The sequence below is a fragment of the Eulemur rufifrons genome, chromosome 6, assembly GCF_041146395.1.
Source record: "Eulemur rufifrons isolate Redbay chromosome 6, OSU_ERuf_1, whole genome shotgun sequence".
In the NCBI taxonomy this organism is placed as follows: domain Eukaryota; kingdom Metazoa; phylum Chordata; class Mammalia; order Primates; family Lemuridae; genus Eulemur; species Eulemur rufifrons.
In genome coordinates this window covers 91801222-91826481 of record NC_090988.1, presented here as the reverse complement: position 1 = coordinate 91826481, position 25260 = coordinate 91801222, and the positions used below count along the sequence as shown (strand labels likewise).

The 25260-nt window shown below is 36.2% G+C and overlaps 3 protein-coding genes and 1 pseudogene across 3 annotated transcripts; all 4 read right to left on the bottom strand.

Annotated features, from left to right (window-relative positions):
* Nucleotides 1-1824: 1824 nt before the first annotated feature.
* LOC138384472 (olfactory receptor 5M9) lies at nucleotides 1825-2757 on the bottom strand. Its single transcript, XM_069469978.1, has one exon. It carries the CDS (start codon nucleotides 2755-2757, stop codon nucleotides 1825-1827), a length of 933 nt encoding a protein of 310 aa, XP_069326079.1.
* Nucleotides 2758-7304: 4547 nt separating this feature from the next.
* LOC138384471 (olfactory receptor 5M3) lies at nucleotides 7305-8581 on the bottom strand. Its single transcript, XM_069469977.1, has one exon. It carries the CDS (start codon nucleotides 8526-8528, stop codon nucleotides 7596-7598), a length of 933 nt encoding a protein of 310 aa, XP_069326078.1. The 5' UTR covers nucleotides 8529-8581; the 3' UTR covers nucleotides 7305-7595.
* A 6879-nt stretch (nucleotides 8582-15460) lies between these two features.
* On the bottom strand, nucleotides 15461-16259 carry LOC138384966 (olfactory receptor 5M8-like; annotated as a pseudogene).
* A 2155-nt stretch (nucleotides 16260-18414) lies between these two features.
* Nucleotides 18415-19353, bottom strand: LOC138384964 (olfactory receptor 5M8-like). Its single transcript, XM_069470605.1, has one exon. It carries the CDS (start codon nucleotides 19351-19353, stop codon nucleotides 18415-18417), a length of 939 nt encoding a protein of 312 aa, XP_069326706.1.
* Between the last annotated feature and the right edge of the window lie 5907 nt (nucleotides 19354-25260).

Genomic DNA, 25260 nt, shown 5'->3' with positions numbered 1-25260 from the left:
CTTAGATTTCAAATGATGTCATGGACAGCCTGGGGCTAAAGAAGAAACTTGCCACATTCCCCTGTGGCAGCTACTGCAGAGAGTCCCCACTGCAGAGAAACCCCAGAACTATAGAGCTACCAGTGTGGAACTCTAGACTGGGACAGTTGCAAGCATGAGACTCCTAATAGAGAGAGCTCTGGCACGGCCTGCAGCCAGCAAAGCCATAGAGGAAGGACTGCCCCAGGCAGGATGGCCAGTGTTTTATGTCTGACAGGAACAATTAAATATTGGAGACAGTGGACTAGCTCTGCCATAATGATAACAGGAACTATGGCCTTAGAGCGTCAGGTAATGATGGCCATCTCTGTGGAAGCACTTGTTGCTTGAGCAGCCCTAGATTTTGTACTTCACTCTGACTCTGTAGAAGCAAATTTGGGTGGTGTAAAAATACAAAAATAGGGTTAACACAATTCCTGCTGTCAGAATCTAAATTTACAAAATAGTAAGTATCTTCATGTGCCTTTACTCTCATCCATTCTTAATTACTGGGAAAGCGAACCATGGTAAATTCTCATGAATGACAACCCTGTCTGTGTTTGGCCTAGTCCATCTTACTAGAGCCATTACTGCAACTAAATGCAACCTCTCAGAGTCAACCTGTACATACTAAATTGTGAACCCTATAATAGGATCAGCGCTTGTTAGGGAATGAACTCACTTATCAGGAATCACTTCTACCTGCCATTTGCCTTTATGCGCATAAGTTAGCAAGAGTCACCTATTGTAGGCAAATTTCCAATGTGCCTGTAGCAAGAATAGAATGTAGAACAATTCAGGTAAATCAAACAGTGAACTTTTAAATATTTTTAACCAGGCCCAAGTGGATACCATTTAGAACTCTATTTATCACATTTGAATGTATGCCCTGTACAACAACATTTGTTTGAATAGTAATTCTTGCCTGGCTGATCAACACTAGGCATAGAAATTTTTATTTAAGTTACCATAATCAGAGTCAAAGAGTTTAATTTTAGTGAGAAGAAGCTGAAAGCAAACAAGTTTCAAGTCATATAACCAATCAATGAATTGATGAGACAATATGCTATTGCCAAAGCACAGACTTTAAGTATCAGAAAATTTATACTGGTTTGTATTTTGGCAGGAAAATCTTCTGTCAGAGATAGTTCACTCTCTTAACGTTAAAAAAAAAAGTATACCATAATTTAAACCAAGAAATACTCAGGGTTGGTAGGAAAACAGACTATTGGGATGTAAACATTATTAATTATTGAATAATACACACTGATGAAAAACAGGATTGTATTAAGACATAAGTTGAAGATTCTAAATGCAATTTCATTTTCAAAAATGTTGAACACTTTTTAGGTAAAGCAGGTTTATCAACATTCTGTGGCCATGAAAAGGAAATGAATATTTTACTTTTTCTGGGAAATTATATATTTCACAAGAAATCTAGGTTGAGTAACGTGTATGTATAGCAAATACCCTAGGAAATAATATTCACTCTAACAAGGATATCTTTACATTACCATTTATTTATCTAGATTTATTTGTGAGTTTCTGCAATGACTGCATGTAGTACAATTTTACATACACTGTGAATGAAACCTTGTCAGTTTTTATTATATGGTTGTACATGTAGGAGGAATCATGCTTAGTCTTTAGAGTCCATTCATGAGGTAAAAACATCCTTCTGTTACGTAGGACCTCTTAGTGTATGTAAGAGTTACCTTTAGAACTAGAACTTCTGTGCTAGGACGTTCATGCCCGGTCATTTGTAATGGAAACCAACATACACAAAGATATCTATCTGTTGCCATTTTACTGGCCCAAGTTTGCCTTGGTGATTGCTTTGCTGAAGGCCTCTTTCACGTCCTTGTTTCTCAGACTATAGATCATGGGATTCAGCATGGGAATCACTGTGGTGTAAAACACGGCCACCATTTTTCCCTGCTCCACAGACTCCTCAGTGGGCCGCCTCAGGTACATGAATATGAGGGTCCCATAAAACATGGAAACAGCTGTCAAGTGGGACCCGCAGGTGGAGAAGGCTTTCCTCCGCCCATCAGCGGAACGCATGCGCAGCACAGCCGCTACGATGAGGGCGTAGGAGATGAGGACCACCGAGAGGGAATACGTGAAGTTCATTCCGGCAATAACAATCATCGTGTATTCCTTGATGTGCACTCCCCCACAGGCGATCTTGATGAGAGGAGGATCGGCACAATAGAAGTGGTTGATTTCAAAGTTTCCGCAGAAGTACAAGCCGTAAGTCCACAGGGTGCATATGAGACTAACGGAGAATCCGTAGACGTAGGGCACAGAGATGAGCCGCACACACACAGTCCTGGACATTTTACTGCCGTACAGCAAAGGGTTGCAGATGGCCATGTAGCGATCAAAGGCCATCACTGCCAAGATATAGACCTCCACGTGGACAAGGGCAATGAAAAAGTAGCACTGCACCAAACACCCCACATAGGAAATGGTTTTTGTCTCAGATAGTAAGTTTTCCAGCATTTTAGGGGTGACATTGGAGGAGAACCACACATCTACAAAAGACAAATGACTCAGGAAAAAGTACATGGGGCTCTGAAGCTGGGGACTGATGCTGATCAAAATGATCATACCAATATTTCCTAACAGAGTGATCATGTAAACCACGAGGAACACCGCAAAAAAGAGAACCCGGAGCTCCTGGCGACAGGTCAGCCCCAGAAGAATAAATTCCGTCACATCCGTGAAATTAGGCATTGCTTTAACATGGACCGAGTGAGGCTGGTTGCCTATGGGGAAATTTAAAAAATAACAAAAACAAATTTAAAAAAATGTGAATTGATTTGTTTTAGTCTTGACACTTTTGATTCTCATGTATCCTTTTATAATTCAAATAATTTAAAAAACAAAGTAGATTTTGTAAAATGTCTAATATGGGGATTAAAATATTGCCTGTAAAATGAATCAGGTACATAATGTAAAACTCACTGAAGCTTTAGTTCTGGTCTAAGTTCCCCCTTCATATAGATATGTCCATGATCATAGCGTGTCTCTTTTGGCCCATTATGAGAATGAAAATAGTTTGAGACACTGGTTGTAAAATAGAGCTGTGGTGATGAATTTCTTGTGGTAAAAATTGTGACCTCTACTGATGAACCCATATCCTCTCTTTAACAGAATTTGACTTGGATTAGTGGTACTACTGTATGAAGTATAAAATGCATAAAATAAAGCATCAGGGCATCTATGAAACATAAAATAATACTACTTCAATTTTGTTTAGTTGTTGTGTGATGCAGGTATTTCTCTTTTTCTGTACATCATTAACCTGGTGGTATTAGAATTTGTCTTGTTTACTTTGAAACTCTGTAATCTGCTCTGCTTAGCAGTTACATGTAACAGGTATTCAGAAAGAGTTACATATATGATTTTTAAAAGGGGCCCTGATCTCTACATCAGCTTCACATAATACAATAATCCAATATTATTAAAACTCTCTAAGAAAGATTTTTCTTGAGGCAGCAGTCCCAGCTTTATACTATTTGTAAGACTAGCTGTTATTGAATATTCACTAGATCTTTTGCCTGCAAAGGGCTTGTGAAACAGGTTCTATTTCACGCACATTTCACAAATGAGGAAGCTGGAGTGCTGAGAGATTAAGATGGTCTCCCTAGGTCAGAGGTCTTCCAACTGGCAGGATTAGAATGCAAAACAAATAATTTTACTCCAGTGTTGTAGACTTAATAATCTTCTACTGCTGCCACTTTGATGACATACTCTACTATTATATTTCTTTGCATTTAAAATTTAGTTTTCTCCTTCTCCACAGTAGAAGCAGCTTATCTCCTCTGTATAATTCATCCCTGATGGACTGTTTGGAGCTGTTTGTGGCCCCATAGCAGGTTTGACCATAGAGGTACTAGACCACTGCTTCTCCCTGCCCCTCCAGGTTCAGGTGATCCCATTGATCTAGGACCAGGAGACACTGACTTCTGGGACAAAACCTTTTTATTACATGTATGTGTATCATCCATCAAAACAATCAAGAAATTTGAATGTTTAACTCACAAATAAGAAAGCAAATTCATTTTCTACTAATATTTTAGGAATTTCCCATGAAGAAAAACAGTGAGGGTACAAATTTTTGGACTAATCATTCCAACTGACTCAGAAACTCTGACTCCATTCATATATATTTTAAAACAATATTGTGAAAATCAATAGTCTTTATTAGCGAAGGAGAGTAAAAGGACAACAAAATGAGGCAAATGAGTTTTGTAAATCCTCGTTATAACAAGCTCATTCTTACAAACTTTTGAAGAAGCTATGGCTAGAAATACGAAAATTTTCCAGTAATATAATTCCAAACAACAAAATACTTGATAATAAATGTCTATGAAAAAGGATTAATTTTCTCCTCAAAATGTGGAATAAAATTTAAAGGTTTGACTGCATCAATCTGTATTGCAAAGAATGCAGAACTTGCAGACCTACCTTCAGCATAGGAGAACAGCAAATGGCGATTTCTCACTATTTATTATATAATAATATCTTGAACATTAGGAGCTTTGGGATCATCTCTCTGAGGAACTATCCAAGTCATTATGGAAGAAATAATAATTAAAATGTTAGAACTATCTCAGGGGTAGGAGAAGTTAAGGAGTGTTGATGGGAAGAATAATTCTTAAATAAAAGTGAGATCAAAATTCTTGATCATGGTAGAGTCTCTCTCCCAATTTCACATAGGTTCTGTCCCCTTTTATTGACACATTGACCAATTATGCATCTCAGCAAATATGGTTGGTTTGTGTCATGTAAAATTTCAATCATTTTATTATTGTGCAAATGTTCTATTATTAAATACAACATCTGTCATGATAGATGATCACAGAAATGCATATACTATCTGACAGTTTCAGATGTCAGATGCCTCAAAGAATAAATCACTTGGCAGTGTCTGGGAGAATGACCAAAAGTAGGGTCATTGTTGAAATAGGAGCTAAAACTTGAAATCAGACAGATCTGGAATTTTACTTTTACTATACCACTTTAAAGTGACCGTGGACAAGTAACATAATTCTGATCCTCAGTGTCCTCATCTGTAAAATAGGGAAACTATTATCTTACACTATAGTTGAGAGGATCTTGGATAAGGTAGGGATAACTCTCTGCCCCCTGCCTGATGCACAAGAAGCATACAAAAAATTGGCATATGTGTGCATCTTCACCTCTAAATAGTTTACAAGTATTATCTTACCACTTTAGTAGAATTGTGACTAATATTATCCTTATTTTAAAGAATAAAAATATGCATATGTGGAATAAGTATGAGTTTAAGTTTTTTGACCAAGTTTAAATACCATAAAGCCAAAAAACATGGCTGCCAACCAAGATAGTTTAAAATATGTCTAGAAGATTATGGACAGGGTTGTGCTCAGGGCATTTTTTTCTGCAAACTTCAGTGCCCAAGTACCCAGATATCCTGTTTCTTTTCACCTATTATGAAGAAAGTTCATTATATGAACTTTGTACTAGGGAGTTTTGACATAGTATACAATATCTCAAGAAAACATAAATTGGCAAAGAAGAAAGTGTGTATTGTGTGGGAGACAGAGAGAGTGGGTGAGAAATACAGAAAAGAAACAGAAACAGAGAAAGGTAACTAGGCTTTATGGTGTGAAGGTAGACATGCGTAAATATGATTAATCTGGTAGATGTAGAAATAAATGTAACAATATCATTTATTCTATTTTTATTTTTCTATTTTTTTATTTCAGCATATTACGGAGGTACAAATATTTAGGTTACACATATTGGCTCTGCCCCACCCAAGGCAGAGCCTTAAGCGTGTCCATTCCCCAGAAGGTGCCCACCTCACCCATTAAGTGTTTATATACCCATCCCCTCCTCCCTTCTCCCAACTGCCTGACACCCGATGAATGTTATTACTATATGTGCACTTAAGTGTTGATCAGTTAATACCAATTTGATGGTGAGTACATGTGGTGCTTGTGTCTCCATTCTTGTGATACTTCACTTAGTAGAATGGGCTTCATCTCCCTTCAGGATAATACAATAGGTGCTAGATCACTATTGTTTTTGTGGCCGAATAGAACTCCATGGTATACATATACCACATTTTACTAATCCACTCATGTATTGATGGGCACTTGGGTTGTTTCCACATCTTTGCAATTGTGAATTGTGCTGCTATAAACATTCGAGTGCAGATGTCTTTTTTATAGAATGCAGGTGTCTTTTTTATAGAATGCAGGACATAGACTTTAATGAAGTTGTTAAGTTCTAGCCTCATACTTACACTTCATGAAATAAGGTACAAAAAAGCTATAAAATTATGTTAATATTATTATGACATAAAATGTTCTTGCTAACAACAAATAGTACATCTTAAATATTTGATTCCTTTCAAATGCAGCAAAAATTAACTAGAATATGTAATTACCATATCTTAGACACAGATTTGCCAAATATTCCACAAGAATTTAAATTTAACTTATTACGTGAAATCTGGAGAGCCATGCATTTACAATGAAACATCCCTTCGCTCATTCTTCTATTCAGTCACACTGAAGACACTGCCAGGTGACCATGCATAGTTGGACCAGTGGCAAGAGTTAAAGTTTGGAAGCTACTAGAATCTGTGAAAGAGAGGCACTTACCATGTTGTGTCTCTTAAGAAACAAGAGAAAACTAAAAAAATAATAAAAACAATAACATTGCTATCTTCAAGGTAGTGTCTCTGAATAGACCTAACCCCACAGAATGAAAGAAGCATTAAAAAATAAACAATCTCATCACCAGTTAGTGAAATCACTATTTTTATCTCTTAACGCTAGAAACTAAATTAATTATTTTGTGTTTTTTTTCTGCCCCAAATTTGTTTCTTTTTTTTTTCTTTTTTTTTTTTTTTGAGACAGAGTCTCACTCTGTTGCCCAGGCTAGAGTGAGTGCCGTGGCGTCAGCCTAGCTCACAGCAACCTCAAACTCCTGAGCTCAAGGGATCCTCCTGTCTCAGCCTCCCGAGTAGCTGGGACTACAGACATGTGCCACCATGCCCTGCTAGTTTTTTCTATATATATTTTTAGCTGTCTATATAATTTCTTTCTATTTTTAGTAGAGATGGGGTCTCGCTCTTGCTCAGGCTGGTCTCGAACCCCTGAGCTCAAACGATCCGCCCACCTCGGCCTCCCAGAGTGCTAGGATTACAGGCGTGAGCCACCGCGCCCGGCCCAAATTTGTTTCTAAATGGGAAGATAAATATTTCCTAAATCCATCCATGGGATTTTTGAATAAGAATAAGTCTTTTGGATCTAGCTAAATATTTGAGCAATTTCAGTTGGTGCAACTAGAAACTTTGGCACACATGACCTTTTCAATTAATTTATTCATTTAAATTAATCTCCACTATTTGGATCACCAGAAATGGGTCAATCTACTTTATTTTTACCAGTTTGCATCATTTTTTTTTTCCTTTTCAACCGACAAAACACGGTTAGCTTAATGTTCCTATGTAATGTTCCTGGCTAATAACCTGTCTCTAAACAAGTTATAAAAGACATTAACTCAATTTTATTTTATTTTGTTAAACATGTTCTGTTGATCACTTTGCTCATGGCTTCTTTTACATCCTTGTTCCTTAGACTGTAGATCATTGGATTCAACATGGGGATCACTGTGGTATAGAATACAGCCACCATCTTCCCCTGTTCCACAGACTCCTCTGTGGGACGTCTGAGATACATGAAGATCAGAGTACCATAAAATATGATGACAGCTGTCAGATGGGACCCACAGGTGGAAAAGGCTTTTTGTCTCCCTTCCGCTGAGCGCATTCGTAGAATGGCAATGAGAATGAATAAATACGAGATGATAATTACAGTCAAGGAATATGTGAAATTAATGCCAGCCAGTATGATCATTGTATATTCTTTTACAAAGGTCCCCGCACAGGCCATCTTGATGAGAGGTGGGTCTGCGCAGTAGAAGTGGTTGATCTCAATTTTCCCACAGAAGTACAAGCCGTAAGTCCATAATGTTGCTGCCAGACTAGTCAGAAAACCATATATGTAAGGGAAAGAAATCAGTCGCATACAGACAACCCTTGACATTTTGCTGCCATAGAGCAGAGGGTTCCCAATTGCCATGTACCTATCAAAGGCCATCACAGCAAGAATGAAAATTTCTACATGGACAAGAGCAATGAAAAAGAAACACTGTACTAAACATCCAGCGTAAGAAATCGTTTTTGTCTCTGATAACAAGTTTTCCAACATTTTAGGGGTGACATTGGAAGAAAACCACACATCAACGAATGACAAATGACTGAGGAAAAAGTACATGGGGCTATTAAGCTGTGGACTGATTTTAATTAACATGATCATGCCAATATTGCCCACCATGGTGATAATGTAGACCACAAGGAAAATGATGAAGAAGAGAACTTGCCATTCCCGACGACTGGTTAGTCCCACAAGAATAAATTCTGTCACATCGGTGAAATTGAGCATTTTCTGAATTTTAAGGAAATATGAGTTAGAAATCTCTGTGACAACTGAAATGAAATAAATGAAAAATTAAAGAGCTACCCATTTATTAAGTTATGTCTTTATCCATGCCCCCATCCAGTTTCCTTTATTAAATATTTATGATCACACTTTCCAATTCTTTTCAGCAAATCTTTTCTGAGCACCTATTATATAAGAGGCTCTCTGAGCTTACTATTAATAGGATGAGTAAATATATCCTATTATTTAACAGTTATACAAAGTTTAGTGATTGATATATGCTTCTATTAAGTATTGTGAGTAGTCACACTTCCAAGACTACTTCTTAAACATCCTGTTTTTCCAATGTTGGCATGTTTGATATCTTTATATTTTTTATTTTATTTCAGGATATTATGAGGGTATAAACGTTTTGGTTACATTTTATGTCTTTGCCTTACCCAAGCGAGGTTTAGAGGCTTGCCCTTCCCCTCTATAATGCACACCGTGTCCACTAGTTGTGAGTTTATGCCCCCTATCCCCCTAATCCCTGGAGAATATTACTACCATGTGAGCACCATAGTGTTGATCATTTAGTGCCAATTTGACAGCGAGTACATGTGGAGGCTATTCCTCCGATCTTGTGATACCTGACTTTGGATAATGGGTTCAAGCTCAATAATAAATGAGACCCCTTAGTGTTTTGTTGAATCTCTTTGAGATTCACAGTCTACCTAGAAAAGTTAAACTATGAGAAGTTCCGTGGGAAAGAACTCTGTTAATATTTACCCAGCATTCATGCCATTGTCACACAAACTTAGGTCTGCTCAACATGTGTGTGTGTGTGTGTGTGTGTGTGTGTGCCTTAAAAAACAGACAGAGATTTTTTTTTTTTTGTTCACTGAGGGGAGGAAAAAATACATCTCCCCCAATGATCCATAGAGTCAATTAAATCCCCATCAGAATTCTAACCCAATTTTTTGTAGGTAAGCTGATTTTAATATTTATATGGAAAAGTAAAAGTCTGGAAGTCAATATCTTCTAGAATAATAAGCAGAGTCTTACCTATTAGATGTCAAGATTCACCATAAGAATGTGGTATTCAAGACAGTGACTTATTGACATATAATTGGAAAAAATGTCACGACCAATGTTCCACAATAGAAAGTATAGAAATAATTATATACACATAGGTAAACTGATATAGGACAAACATGGCATTTCAGATCAGGGTTGAAATTATTTTAATTTTAATATTATTTTAATCATTAATAGTGTAATAATCTTAAATTTAATTAAGTATTTTAATTAAATTAAAATTATTTTAATTTTTAAAAATATTATTTTAAAAAATTATTTTAATATTTAATGTTAGCTTAATTGATTATTTAAATGGAAAAATTATTAATATCTTTACTTCACACCATGAACAGGAATTTTTTTTTTATTTCATCTTATTGTTCTGGGGGATACAGAATTGCAGGTTACATATGTTGCCCATGTACCGCCTTTCCCCCTAAGTCAGAGCTCCAGGCGTGTCTGTTCCCCAGATAGTGCGCGTTGCACCCATCATGAGGTATATATCCCTCCCTTCCCCACCCCTCCTTCCCGAGTCAGCACCTTCAAGCATTACCATTCCCCAAACGGTGCGCAATGCACTCATTGTGTAGGCATACACCCATCCCCTCCTGTCCTAGGTGACAGTTTAATGTATATTTCTTATATTTTATGGCTTATAATTTATGTAGATATTATACATTATACTGAATTTAACAAAAATTATTTTAAGTATATTATACATTGAAATAAGTTAAAATATTGTGTGTCTTTGAATTTAAATTCACAATCTCTATATATGAACAATTGCATTAAAATGAAATTTACATCTAAATTATTTTTGCCCATGGGATAATTCTGACATTAGAAATTTTTACTTTCAGAGGACTTGTCAGAGGCTTTGTGTAACTTATCCTCTCCGAGCAGGCTCAGGAAATCAATGTGAATAGCACTTTGTTTTTCACCTACCCTAAGAATATTGGAGACATGTTAGACTATTAAATGTAATAGTATAAGGTCTTTCAAAAATTGTTCAGCTCTTATTAACGTGAAATTTTATGGTTCAGAAAACACTTTAAGTCTCTTTGTAAAACCTCATAAGGCATTGTTTTGTTTATTCATGCATGCTTATAGAAAGTAATTATTGGATATCTTCCAAGTTCCAGACACAGTGCTAGATGCTAGAATTAGGGCAGTGGACAAGATAGAAGCAATAGGTTTAGTTATGTGGGTAACCAAGCTCAGGAAATTTAACATTATCACTCCAGCACACAGCTCAGGAGCAGAAGAACAAGGAGAAGAATCATATATTATAGTTCTCAGTGTGGTGATCTTCTTCTATAATATTCTACTTTCCCAGGGAAGTCAATCTCTTCCTTCAGCTGAATTGTCTGCTTGAGTGACAATAATAACTGTTGCCTAAATGTTAATATTAAATTTATCTAATACTGTTGCCTCCCTATCCTGCCTCAATAATTGCTGCTATGGGCTATTGGCATAACCAAATGTGAATAAACGAGGATCTACAGTTAGAATTTTCTTAGAGGTACAGATGACAGAGACATTCATTCTAACAAAGATAATAGATTGGAGAGGAAGCAGAAAGACGAGCAGGCTAGGTAACAGTGCCCTAACTGTAAAAAAATAGGAAGAAATTTTGGCCAAGAATCTAGGATAGTGCCTAGGAATTGTAACTTAACTGGCAAGAAGGAAGACAAGCTCTTCTTTTAAATTCTGACCTAATGAGCAACTTCTCCAGTCTAACATCTAGGTTTCAGTACTGAGTGACTCTCCAAGGAGCCTTGTAAACTTGCTAAGTTTCCACTGACCATCTAGACATGCATCCTTTTTATTGGAAACCATCATCACTGGCCATATTTGAATTCCAGAATTGTGGGACTATGGCAAACAAACACAACTAATACACAGATATGTAGTCCACTGGAAATTTGTCATACTGCTGCCCAGAGACAAGAAACACTCATAGCAAAGTGTTCAAATGCAATCTGTAAACTTGATGATGAACTATTAGGAATGATTCTGAGACTACATGTACAGCTTAGCAAGACAGAATTCTCTTGATCACTTTACTGTTGTCAGGTCCTTGGCCCAGTTGAGTTATTTGATTATGAGCAGATTCATAATCTAATTTCAAGTATCTTGTTTGAAAAAATGAAATCAAATATTCTCCTTGAAAAAAAAAATGTTTCTGGAGCACAAGTATTTCTAATGAAAGACCAGCTTCTAGACAGGAACAGGGCATTGGAAAAGAATCCAGTATCTTTTAAAATAAAAGAACTGAAAGGAATTAGAGATCTGCTCATCTAAGTTCCTCAGTTCCACATATTGAACCTATGGAACAATTTTCATAGGTTCAAGAATGTCAAAGAATCACAAGGAGAAGCCTGTTTGAGCATTCATTTTACTTCTTCCAGGTCAGAAAAATTTCAAATGATTAATTAAGTTACCTAGATCTAAATTATTTCCAATTTGTCTTTTTCTTGTGGAGATTGGCAACAGTAGTCACCAAGATATTAGGTAAATGGGAAACACAAAATCAGTATTTGAAACTAATAATAGTGAAAACATCTGCTGGAATATCCATAATATAGAATTCTACTGAAATATTATAAAAGTGAACAACAGAGCTAAGTAATTACCCTACAGATTTTCTTTCATGCCAAATGCATTGTTTGTGCAAATTTGTCCCCAAACTACCCATTTCAACAAATCACTATTTAAAATTTACACAGCTTAATGAAGAGAATACATAAATTACTAGAGATTGAAAAGTAACATACAAACACATTTTCTCTCCTACCTGTGAAAATACAGGTGTCTTTTTGATGACCCCAAAGGTCAAATTCTAGCCAATGCTGGATGATTTATATCTATAGTATTGACATCAGCGTTTATCTCCGGAGAATTCCCAAATGTGTCAAGAAGAACCAATTAGAAGTGGAGTCCCAATGGAGAACATCCCCAGAGGGAGAAATAATAATTGGTCGTACTACACTATCTTGAATCACATTATTAGAAAAAAAAATCCATATTTTATACTTCACTGGAGTTCACGTCAATTGTCTGTTATGAATACTACGGTAGTACTTTAGACAATACTGAAGACAATACCCTGGGGAAACTTAACTTCTCATGAAACTGCATTCAGGTTATCGTTCTTATCATTTCAAGAGTGCTACCATAGTTCCTACATTGTCCTTTAACAAGTTCACACAAGAATATGCACTAATAAAAGGTGGAATTTCTAACAGAAAGAAATGATAAATACCTGAGGTGATGGATACCCCAATTACCCTGATTTGATGAGCACACTTTGCATGCCTGTATCAAAACATCACATGTACACTATAATATGTACAACTATTATGTACCCATAATAGTTAAAAATTAAACATTAAAAAAAGAATATGTACTAAGTACAAAGTTCAGTCATGTTTAATCTGCATAATAAAAATATAAGAAATATATCCCTCCTCTAAAAAGTTTGCATGTTGGTGGGATGCTTAAGATATGGAAACAAGTTATACTACATATAAGTAATAATTTCCAGAAACAAATAACGAAACATATGGAATGTCACAGGTAGGAGAAACTGATAACTAACAATGACAACAACAGTGCCTGACATACAATAATCAATGTCTTGTTAAATAAATTAATGACTAACATATTTAACGTATTGTTTCTATCATGCTTCCCACATTTAGAAAACTTTCCTAAAATTGAGTCAATAATGGAACTCAGAGCATATATGCCTCAAAATGTAATCGAGGAAAATGTACATTATAAATAATATTTGATATTCACAATAACCCCATGAAATGGGTGTCACTAATGCTGTTTTGCAGTTGAATTAACTGATACTGAGAAGTAACTTCTCTAAGTTTACCCAGCTAATAAAATAATAATAAAAGTGGGACTAAGACTGAGTTTTGAGTAACAATGAGGCCAATTCTTTTCCTGACATACCAATCTGTCTCAATGTGAGACAATGTTTTATTAGCTGGCAAGGAGATGAGCAGAATCAGCTTATCAGGTGGCCTGAATCTTGGGATGGTTGGCCATGAGAAGGCATTGCACAAGAATGTACTTTCTCCAGGATTAGATATTTCCTGGTCTTGGTAAATTGACTATTGGCTAATTCCAACCAAATCTCCTCCCTGTCTGAGCAGCAGTGAGGCCCCTTCTAACACCTCAAATCATGACTTTCTATCCCAGACTACCTGGTTTGTTTCTGTCAATTTAATTTTTTTTTTAATTTTATTACGTGTTTGATGATTTTCCATTTTAACACTCTCATAAAGATCAAAATAAAATGATATTTGTGTAGGGGATAGACGTGATCCATTGTTTTTCAAGTGCTGTGTATAATTATAAATAGATCTCAAGGAAGATGCATTGCTACAAAGATGTATTGCTCAAAACTAGTTCCCTTAAATCCTTTCAGTATGGTTCAGCATTCTCTTTTATCTGTCTCCCTTTCATGAAAAAAGACATACAACGTGTGATCATTCCCGTATGGTGCTGATAAAATTACATTCTCTAATTCTTGCTCAGAAAATATTTTCCTCAATGGGCTTGCAGTGGGCCATTTATGATAAAGAGTTTGAACATGATTTTGCTAAACCAAAGTGATCATCTATTGTCTTGCCTTGAATATATTTTAGAATTGGAGAAGGTAGTATCATGGAGAAAAATCTGTAATTGGCCATAAATACAGGCAAAGGCAGAACGTGGAAGGTATTGGAGATTTTTTACTCATTCAAAAAACATCAGTTGAGCATCATCTCTTTTTCAGACGCTATTCTAATGTGGGAATTTTTTTTTTAATACATGGCTCATTCATTTGAGAACTTCCTAGATAGTGGAAGAAACAGATGTATATACATATAATTGTTGTATCAATCATTGCATCATGCTATAATATAAATGCAATGATAGAATTGTAAATCAGTGGGTGAACCATAATGTGGTACCTACTCAGCCTGAATGTATTAGAGAAACCTTGGAGGAAGAGATAATCTTCCAGCTAAGTCTTAACAGATAAGAGTAAAGGAAAATGTGGAGGGGAACCCTGGAGCTAGATAGTAGAAAATTCCATTAATTATTCTATAAAAGTCTCTTTCCTTAATAAAGAGAATAACAATTTGATAAACTTGATTAACCAAATTACTAATTTTCACATTCTGTCTAGGGGATATTGAACACATATCAGAAAATAGTAACTGAAATATGGATATATGATCAAAGTGTTGCACTCTTTTGGCCATGGCAATGATGGCAATCTATAGTACCATCCAAAAAGCAAAGAGGCCACCTTTCTGGCCTTAAAGCCTCCTATTGTTTCATTCATTTATTAAGCTCCAGGTATGTGGCCTTTCTTTCAGCTACTTCAACATGTAGGCTTCGTTCCTGAAACTTTGTAGTTGCTGTTGATTTCCCTGGTTACAGATCCCAGAGATCTGCTGATATTTGCCACTATCTCATTATTTAAGCTTCAACTCAAATGTCATCTTCTCTACAGTCCTTTTCCAGTCATTGAAATTAACACATTAGCATGACCCTCACATCTATGACTACCAAGTCATTCTCTTCCATGTTGTCCTGCTTTACTTTGTCTTCTTACTTACCTGCAACTGAAATATTTTATTATCCATTTATTTAGTTCTCTGCCTATCCTACTCTTAATGTAATAAAGAATTGTTTTTAGCTTGTTTATTTATAACTCTCCAGTTTATAGCATATTGCCCTATAGTCAATATAGGTTGAGTGAGCAAAATGTTTTAAGCCAATGATAGGAATCATTATCTCCAAATTACATGCCTGCAATTAGTGAAGAAGCCAATGGAGGATCTAGAACTTCTGGAAAAAAATGGAAATTATAGTTCACCTATTGTGTTTGATTCTGTAATAATTGCTTTATAGTTTAGTGGGAAGTTGGGGGGAAAGTAGGTACGATGAGAACCACCGGTAGACAAAACTTTGCATCTAACTTTTGTTGAGAGGATCCTCAAGATAGCAGGAAAAATATAATGGTAGGAAATAAGGATGATAAAGAGAGAAAAAGAAAGGTTGCATCCAGCCACAACAAACATTGATGTTTCTTTGTTGTGGGTGGTACAACAAGCCAGCTTTATCAATGGTGGGTCAGTGCAGTAGATGTGATTAATTTCCTTAGGGCCACAGAAGGCTAGATTGTAGGTCCACATGGTCTCCATCAGGCCAGTGAGCACTCCATACATGCAAGGGACCGTGATGAGGGATGTTCACACACTCTTGGACATTTTGCTGCCATAAAGCAGAGGGTTGCAGATGGCCATGTACCGATTAAAGGCCATCACAGCCAGGATATACATCTCCACGTGGACCAAGGCAATGAAAAGGTAACACTACACGATGCAAGCAGGATAAGAAATGGTTTTCTTCTCTGAAAGGAAAATCTTCAGCATCTTTGGGGTCACCTTGGAAGAGAAGCACAGATCCGCAAAGGATAAGTGAATAAGGAAAAAGTACATGGGCGTGTGGAACCGGACATTGACCTGGATGAGGACAATCATTCCAAGGTGATTGTGACCACATAAGCTACCAGAAAGAGAACAAAGAAGAAAACTGTAATTCCAGGCAATTAATCAATCCCAGGAGAATGAACTCAGTCACTGAGGTGAAGTTTCTTGTCATAATTTTCTTCAAAGAGAGAAGGGAACTTTATATTGGATTATAGTATAATGAAGAAAAATGTAGAATTATTACTACTACTATCTGGCCAAACAATATAAGAGTTTAAGAGTTAAAACAAAACAAAACAACCTTAGCTATCATCACCTTCTCCTTCTTTGTAATGTTATATTTCCAGGGAAATAAATTCAAAATATCCTTGAATCCCACATATTATGTATTATTACTGCTTTGTATAGTTTACACACATACACACACACACGCACACACAGACACACAGGTGTTTTCTCTAATTCTTGGAAGTTTGTTTTGCTTGTATTCAATTCTAGGTTGATAGTTTCTTCCCAAGTTTTAGATGTTTAAACTACATGATCTCATGGTTTTATTTATTTATTTATTTATTTATTTATTTTTTGAGACAGAGTCTCACTCTGTTGCCCAGGCTAGAGTGAGTGCCGTGGCGTCAGCCTAGCTCACAGCAACCTCAAACTCCTGAGCTCAAGCGATCCTACTGTCTCAGCCTCCCGAGTAGCTGGGACTACAGGCATGCACCACCATGCCCGGCTAATTTTTTCTATGTATATATATATATTTTTAGCTGTCCATATAATTTCTTTCTATTTTTAGTAGAGATGGGGTCTCGCTCTTGCTCAGGCTGGTCTCGAACTCCTGAGCTCAAACGATCCGCCCACCTCGGCCTCCCAGAGTGCTAGGATTACAGGCGTGAGCCACCGCGCCCGGCCAATCTCATGGTTTTAATTGTCACCTTCATTTAACTAGAAATGTTTTTGTTTTATAATTGCATCAAGTAATTCTATTATAATATTTGGAATTGAGGTTACCCACCTGTGCTTTTTGTTTCTTATTTTCCTAAAAATTTATATGAACCAAGATTTTATCTGTGGAAATCCTTTTCAGTCTGGGCAGTTGATAGTTCATTCCTCTGACTTGCATTTGTGTTTGCTTATTCCAGTGTGGTGGGGCTTCTTCCAACTTGGGTCAGTTTATATCAGTTTTTTGGCTTGAGATTTGATAGCCCAGGAAAGGAGTGGAAAATCCAAACCCGAAATGAATGAACATTAACCTATTGTCATGAATTCTTAAATATTGTTTTTGAACTCCTTACTAGTTTCCTTTTTTGTGTTGTTGTGTTTTGTTTGCGTTATCGACTCTGTACTTCTGTAGCAGTTGTAGCCCTACAGCAATCCTAATTTCATGAGGGCATCTCTGTTCTAATTTCCTACCTTGTGAGCATTTCAGCATTGGTCTCTCATCTTTCATGTAGTTAATTATCTCTGAGGCTCTAAGTTACCTTGTGGGGAGCTACTGGCTTCTATACCCACAAAACAGACACCTGCAAGATTAGAAGACAGTGGTCCTCTGCAAACAGAGGTGTTATTATTATTAAAACTGTGTTACATTTTATATGTTGATATAATAGTTTTAGATATGCATTAAACATGTTATTAATTAACCTTGTATGTCCTCACACAGATTTCTATTATTCAGTTTAGAAACCTATTGGCCATTTTTTTTTCCTCTACTGAGCCAAGAAATGAGCCAGGTATGTATGATGGCAAGATACTCGACCAGTCATTGGTGTGTTCTGGGCTAGAGATGGAGTCAACACAGGAAAGGGCTGGAGCCGAGCTGCCAAGTAAACGTGCAAGAGTTGAGGCTGGCATTTGAGGTTTGATATGTTAAAATAGAATGTTGGTTTGTCTGGCAAGGGAGGCAAAATTAATTAGAGATTAGCTGAAATGATTTTTTTGAAAAGCTTATTGTATATTAAAGTAAATAATCTCTATTAAGAAGTAGTCTAAAACTCTATGACTAACTCCTTCCAAAAATAAAATCCAGTTCTGGTTTTATTGGTTTAATTGCCCAAAGTATAAATAAAATTTTTCACTTACATTAACTCCTCATTATAGAGGTCCCTACATTTGGGTTTGGGTGGACATAACTCTCTTGCAGAATTCAAAATTCCCATAAAGTGATGTAGATAATCAGATTCCTTTTATTCAAACTTCTTTATGGAAATTTCCCCATCCCTTCAAGAAAAGGATACAGATTTGGATAATTCATTTTGGATTAAGCTGTAACAAAAAATCATAAGCTATATAAAATAAAAACACTTCACTAAAATCAGTAATGAGGTTTATTTAGCAAATAATTTCCTTTTAAAAAGTTCTTTGGATAAAGCCTCTTTCACATCCTTGTTCCTCAGACTGTAGATCAAGGCATTCAACATGGGGATCACAGTGGTATAAAACACAGCCATCATTTTCCCCTGCTCCACAGACTCTTCTGATGGGGGTCTGAGATACATGAAAAAAAGAGCTACAAAGAATATTGTAACAGCAGTGAGATGGGAGCCACAGGTAGAGAAAGCTTTGCGCCTACCCTCTGTAGAGCGGATCCTTAGGGTGGCAGGAAATATGTATACATAGGAAATGAGAATGATAAGGAGAGAATAGGTGAAGTTGAAACCAGCCACAACAAACATTGACAACTCTTTGTTGTAGGTGTCAGAACAAGCCAGCTTAATCAGCGGTGGGTCAGCACAGTAGAAGTGGTTAATTTTGTTGGGGCCACAGAAGGCTAGGTGGTAGGTCCACATGGTCTCCATCAGGCCAGTGAGCGCTCCATACACATAAGGCACCGTGATGAGGGATGTGCACACACTCTTGGACATTTTGCTGCCATAAAGCAGAGGGTTGCAGATGGCCATGTACCGATCAAAGGCCATCACAGCCAGGATATAGATCTCCACATGGACCAAGGCAATGAAAAGGTAACACTGCACCATGCAATCAGGATAGGAAATGGTTTTCTTCTCTGAAAGAAAAATCTCCAGCATCTTTGGGGTCACATTGGAAGAGAAGCACAGATCCGCAAAGGATAAGTGGCTCAGGAAAAAGTACATGGGCGTGTGGAGCCGGGCATTGACCTGGATGAGGACAATCATGCCAAGGTTCCCAGCCACTGTGACCATGTAAACTGCCAGAAACAGCACGAAGAAGAGAATCTGTAATTCTGGGCGATTCGTCAATCCCAGGAGAATGAACTCAGTCACCGAGGTGAAGTTTCTTGTCATAATTTCCTTCAAAGGGAAATGAAAACATTGGCTCAGTAGTGAAGTTTTTTAAATGGCAACGTTCTTAAAACGTTGTGTTTTTTTTCCCTCTTCTTCAATTTTTATTCTTTTCTATGACTTTGTTTTGTCTCAGGAGACACTAGAAATAATGGTTTAATTGAAGCAGAATCTAATCAAACATTAGTAAACACACTCAACTGGATTCTGGGTCTCAGTCACTAGTCAGCTTGGGGTCTTTTTATTTTGTTGTTACCCTCTTATTTTTCTTTTTCTGTTAATCTTTTTGGTTTATGCCACTACATTTCTTGTCTGTTTTCATTTCCACTTGTCTCTTTTTTACATTTTACTTCTTTACCTCGTATTTTTAATTATCAGATTTTGCCACTCAGTGCCAATAAACAAATGAATATGCATCATTTACCTAAACTAATTTCCAGATAACTTAGCTAGAAATCCAGAAGTTTGATCAGAAGCTCCTTTTTCTGATTATAATTACTCCTTTCATGTCATGCCAGGTAAAAGTCACTTAGGTTCTTTGTATGAGGTTATTAGGTGATAAAGATATATCTTAGTTCATTCTTTGTATGATATAAATAGGCAGCATGTCCTATTTTAGACTGACTAGCTGCTATGGCAGGGGAAGATGGAAGAGACGAGACATATTTGAAAAGTGGAACAATTAAAAATCTTGCAAGAAAGCTTTCAGAAATTCTTCTAACATTCTTCCAGTTAATTTAATAAGCCTCGTAGAAACTAATTTTTCATAGTATCAGATCTGAGTTAGAGCACAGAAATGACTGTGTCCACCACGATGGTGTGTAATCTATGAAAAGTGAGATTGAAGAACAAAGTGATCATCCCGAACACAGACTGGAATTTGACAAAGCCTGGACCAGCTCCTCCAAAACCAGGTTTCCTCCTCAGACTGCATAGCCAGTGTTGATTTTCATGGAAAAGAGAAAAAAAAGCCAGAGGAAAGAAAAAATGACTATAACTTCCTATTTTTTTTTTCTCAGACTAGTTTTGCTGAGGCCAAAGAGTAGCTTCTGGCCAAGAGAATGTGATGAAAGAGAAGTATGCAATTTTCATTCATTCTTTTTAAAAATAGACTTGCCCTCCCTTCCCCTTTTCTGCCACTGCCTTTAATGTGGATGCAGAGCTGAGCCATCCTGGGACCTATGGATGAGAGTAACTCTTCACAGATGTCAAAGAAACAAGAGTAAATTAAGTGGAAACTCCTAAAATCTTGATGGAACTGAAATGACTCTCAGAATTTTACATAAATGAGAAATGAACTTGTAACTTGTTTAAGTGACTAATAACTTTGTTTTGTTCTCAAAGGAATTGAAGCCATTATCTAACTAATACAAGCGTTCTAAGGTCAAACTCAGAGTACTAGAAGCCTGACTGCTATATAAGATACAACTAGATGAAGTGATCGTTATTCATTTGTATTTAATTGATTTCTCAGAGGTTATACACAAGGATTATGGTATGACTTAAAAAGCGTAAAGATAAGGCTTCGACAATCCTGCTGTTAGCCTCTTGAGACCTTTTCAAATTGCCTTAAACCTCCTTTCCATCCATTCCATGCCAATGAGAAATCCAAAAGCTTCGCAAATACAGAAACTCATAGTATTGTAACTCTAGGGAAAGCAGAATGCAGTAGATATTTATTGCCAAAAAGTTAAAACTTACACATTAAATTTATTCCTTATATTTCCCACCTCTCTCCTAACCACAGAGAATTTTCCACTGGCTAATTTACAGTGCTTAATCCTTAGTTTCATTATACCTCTCTGGTTTCTCGTATTTCTCTCCCCTGCCTATTTCTCACTTGTACCTCCTTCTCTCCTGAAATAACCTCAAAAACTTTGCACTTTTCTCTCCATTTTATTCTGAGATGATCACACTTTGTGGGCTTCTAATCTCATGCTCAGTTCTAGCTCTGTCTTTTCATAGTGAGCACATTAAGGTGTTGTGCAAAAACTAAAAGTCTTATCATAGAATAGGATCATCATCTTTAGAAGATGGTAATTTGATACCTGCCTACCTCTCTCTCTTTTTCTCTCTATTCCCCCTAGCTACACATGTAAAGTCTCCTTGACTGTGCATATTATGTATATGCACACAGAGATGTAGCATATACACATGTATACATGTGTGCATGCATACACATACATGTGCACACATATGTATATAGTTTTTAATTGTTTTTTAGTGTGCCTGCATATATTTTTATGAGGATTGGGTAATGGGATACCTCTCTAGCTTTTTCTCATCTTCTACTAGAGAACACTGGGATTTCTTACACTCTTTTATGTATCCATGTCCTATCCTTGCATCCCACCCTCTTTATAAAGGGTCTAGTAAGGTATCATTGAAACTTTCAAAACTTTGAAAATTATTTTTAGCTAAAATGTTTTCAGCATCCTCCGTACTGGTATTCATCCCACAGAATCAACTCAAAGTTTTTGGAATTGATGGAATTTTTTGATGATTTGACTTAAAAAATTACAACTATAACTGGGCTCAGCAGCTCACACCTGTGTTCCTAGCACTTTGAGAGGTTGAGGCTGGAGGATTACTTTAGGCCAGGAGTTCAAGACCTGCTTGAGATACATAGCGAGACCCTATCTCTACAAAAAAAAAAAAAAAAAAATAGAAAAATTAGATGGATGTAGTGGTGTGCACCTGTAGTCCCAGCTACTCAGGAGGCTGAGAGACAAGAATCACTTAAGCCTAGGAATTTGAGGTTGCAATTAGCTATTATGACGCCACCGCACTCCAGCCTGCACAATAGGATGAGGCTCTGTCTCAAAAACAAACAAACATTACAATAAACAAACATTACAATAAACAAACATTACAACTGTGCTACATATTAGCTCTACAAGTGTAAACAACTTACTTAACTTTTATGAGTCTTAGTTTTCTCACCTTAAAATATTGTTGAATGGATATTCCTTGAGAATTAAAAGATTAATGGTTATATGTAAAGATCTGACAACATATGAGGTCCATAAACTACCCCAAGAAATTTTAGTTTCTTCCTCCCCTTTGTTTAATCTTTAGAACAAATACAAATTCTCAGATTTGGCACATTGTTACTACACATACAACCAAACATACTCCTTTCTATGCAGTCATTTAACTATTTCTAACCATGCACTCGTTTCTACAAAATAAGTATTTGGATTCCAAGTATGGATAGTAACACTTCGCCTAGTTCCTAATAACACAAAATAAACAGCTGTACCTGTAAAGAAGTAGGAAAACCAATGTGCCTTTAAGAATAAGGAAGGAAGACTTTGCTTGTCTTTATGTAGTTGATTCCTTTTCCCTAATGCATTAAAAAAATCATGATGACACAATCAATTCTGCCAATTAAAAGCTCCCAGAAGACAGCTCATGGGACGTTTAACATGGGAGTTAGAAATGGTGTAAGCATCTCTTCAATGTCATGTTCTTCATCTCTCTCGGTAATGACCTTACTTACTGCTCACCCTGTATCACTGGGCATTGTTCTACCTCACTTCCTCCAAAACTCAGCAGAAGAGGCTGCATTCTAAAGAGCACACTACTCACTCATTTCATTTGGTCACCACTGCAGCAAGAACATATTTTATCACACAGTGTCATTGCATTGAGCATACATTTGTTGGAAAAAAAAAAAAAAGAAAAGAAAAAAGTGGGCATTTTTTGACCATTTTTTGCTTCTTTCACATTGCTTTGTTTTGTTTTTTAGGAAAGTCCAAGACAAAATGAATGCAATTAAAGAAACTTAAAGAATTCAAACAATTGAGATGGTTTCTACACTTCTTCATTTGCCTAAGCCATGATGTAATATGTATAGTTATTGAATTTCTTGGTGATCAAGTATTTTTAATATATTTAATTAAAAAAGTAACTAATTTTTATTAACACAGCATACTGAACATTTTTCAAATAGAATTTTATTGAACACTCATTAAAAATCTGAGATAAATATTGTTAATCTCATTTTATGTTGAAAGACCTGAGCCTTGGATAGAATAATCAATTTTTGCATTTGGGAAAAGGAAGGGATGTGTAAATTCACACCTAACGGGGGTACAATGCACATTAGCTGGGTGAAGGACACACTTATAACCTTGCTTCCAACTTTACAAAAGCAAATTATGTAACAAAACGTGTGTACCCTGTAAAATTCTGAAAAAAATTTAAAACATATAAAAAGTCCAAAAGCAATAGATGCAGGCATGAATGTAGAGAGAAAGGTTATACACTGTTGGTGGGATTGCAATTTAGTACAACCCCTATGGAAAACAGTATGAAGGTTTCTCAGAGAACTAAAAGTAGACCTACCATTCTATCTAGCAATCCCACTACTGGGTACCTACTCAAAGTAAAAGAAATCATTTTATCAAAAAAAATACCTGTACTTGAATGTTTATTGCAACACAATTTACAATTACAAAGATGTGGAATCAACACAAATTCCCATCAATTCATGGGTGGATTAACAAAATGTGGTATATGTATATCATAGAGTACTACTCAGTCCTAAGAGAGGATGAATTAATGCCTTTTGCAGCAATTTGGAAGGAATTAGAGGACATTATCCTAAGCAAAGTATCTCAAGAATGAGAAAACAAGCACTACATGTAATCTCTAATAAATTGGAACTAACTGATGGGCATTCAAGTGCATAGCAGGAAGTAAAGTTCATTAGAAATCAAGCAGCGCAGAAGAGGGGAAAGAGGAGAGTTAAAAACCCACCTAATTGTACAATGAATACTATTCGGGTGATGGCTGCATTTATAGCCCTGACTTAAGCCATGTAACAAAAACGTTTGTACCTCTTTAATATTTTGAAATAAAAAATAATAAATAAAATAAATAGATAAAACAACCCACCCCACAGCTTAGGAAGAAAAAACTGTATTTGATAATAGTACCTCCTCCCATAGGGAGGCATAAGTCAAGTTACAATATATATGGATGTAACCCATGAGACAAGCTCCAAATATTTAAAATACTCTTATATGATTTGCAAGCATTTTAACTTTTCTCTTTTGAATTTTTTACATGTTAAGTTGCTCTTATACATCCTCAGTTTCTTTCCCCTCTCTTTTCTCTTGTTACCCATGATTCTCTTCCCAAGACTATTCTACTTGAGTTTCTTTCCTGATTCACATTTTAAAGGCCAAAAGTAGCTGGGAAATATCATTATCAATATCTCAATAAAGAAAAGATCCTTGAGATCTAGAATGTCTTTAATACGTTATTTCCTGGGCAGGTTTTCAATTCATGGACCAAATTATATTTGAAAGATCCAGGTATATTTCTAGAAAGTCTCAGTGTAACATACAAGTGCCTATATATGTGTGTATGCATCTACATAGGTGTTTGGGTACTAAAATAAATGATACTATTAAAAGTGGGCATATGATGAATATCATTGTCAAATTTAAAATATTTTGATGAATCCTTATGATAGATTCAAATTTGCTGCATTAGAGCTAAAGCATTTATCCTCCTGAAAGTTAATACCTGAATGATTATGAAATATTTAACAGAAATGCATCTGAAGATTATTTCTAGTTCTGTAAACAAATGCTTATTGCTATTGCCCTGATGGAATATGTTAAAGGTTCATGTTTAATGATTGTGAGAATTGCCTTTGACAGCTTCCTATTTCATGCTTACTGTGCCCAGCATGCCTGTAGTTAGAAAGTTTACGCATTTATTTGACATTTATGCAAGCAGTAGCAAACTTTATCCTTCAAGATTCTTACCATTTTTAAACTTCCATTTTATTATAGAATGCCAAGTAATTTACATTAAGGCATTGGAGAGATTGCTGAATCTGTTTTGTAAAAGCCATGACTATTTTTCTCTCAACATGAGAAATATCACAAAGAA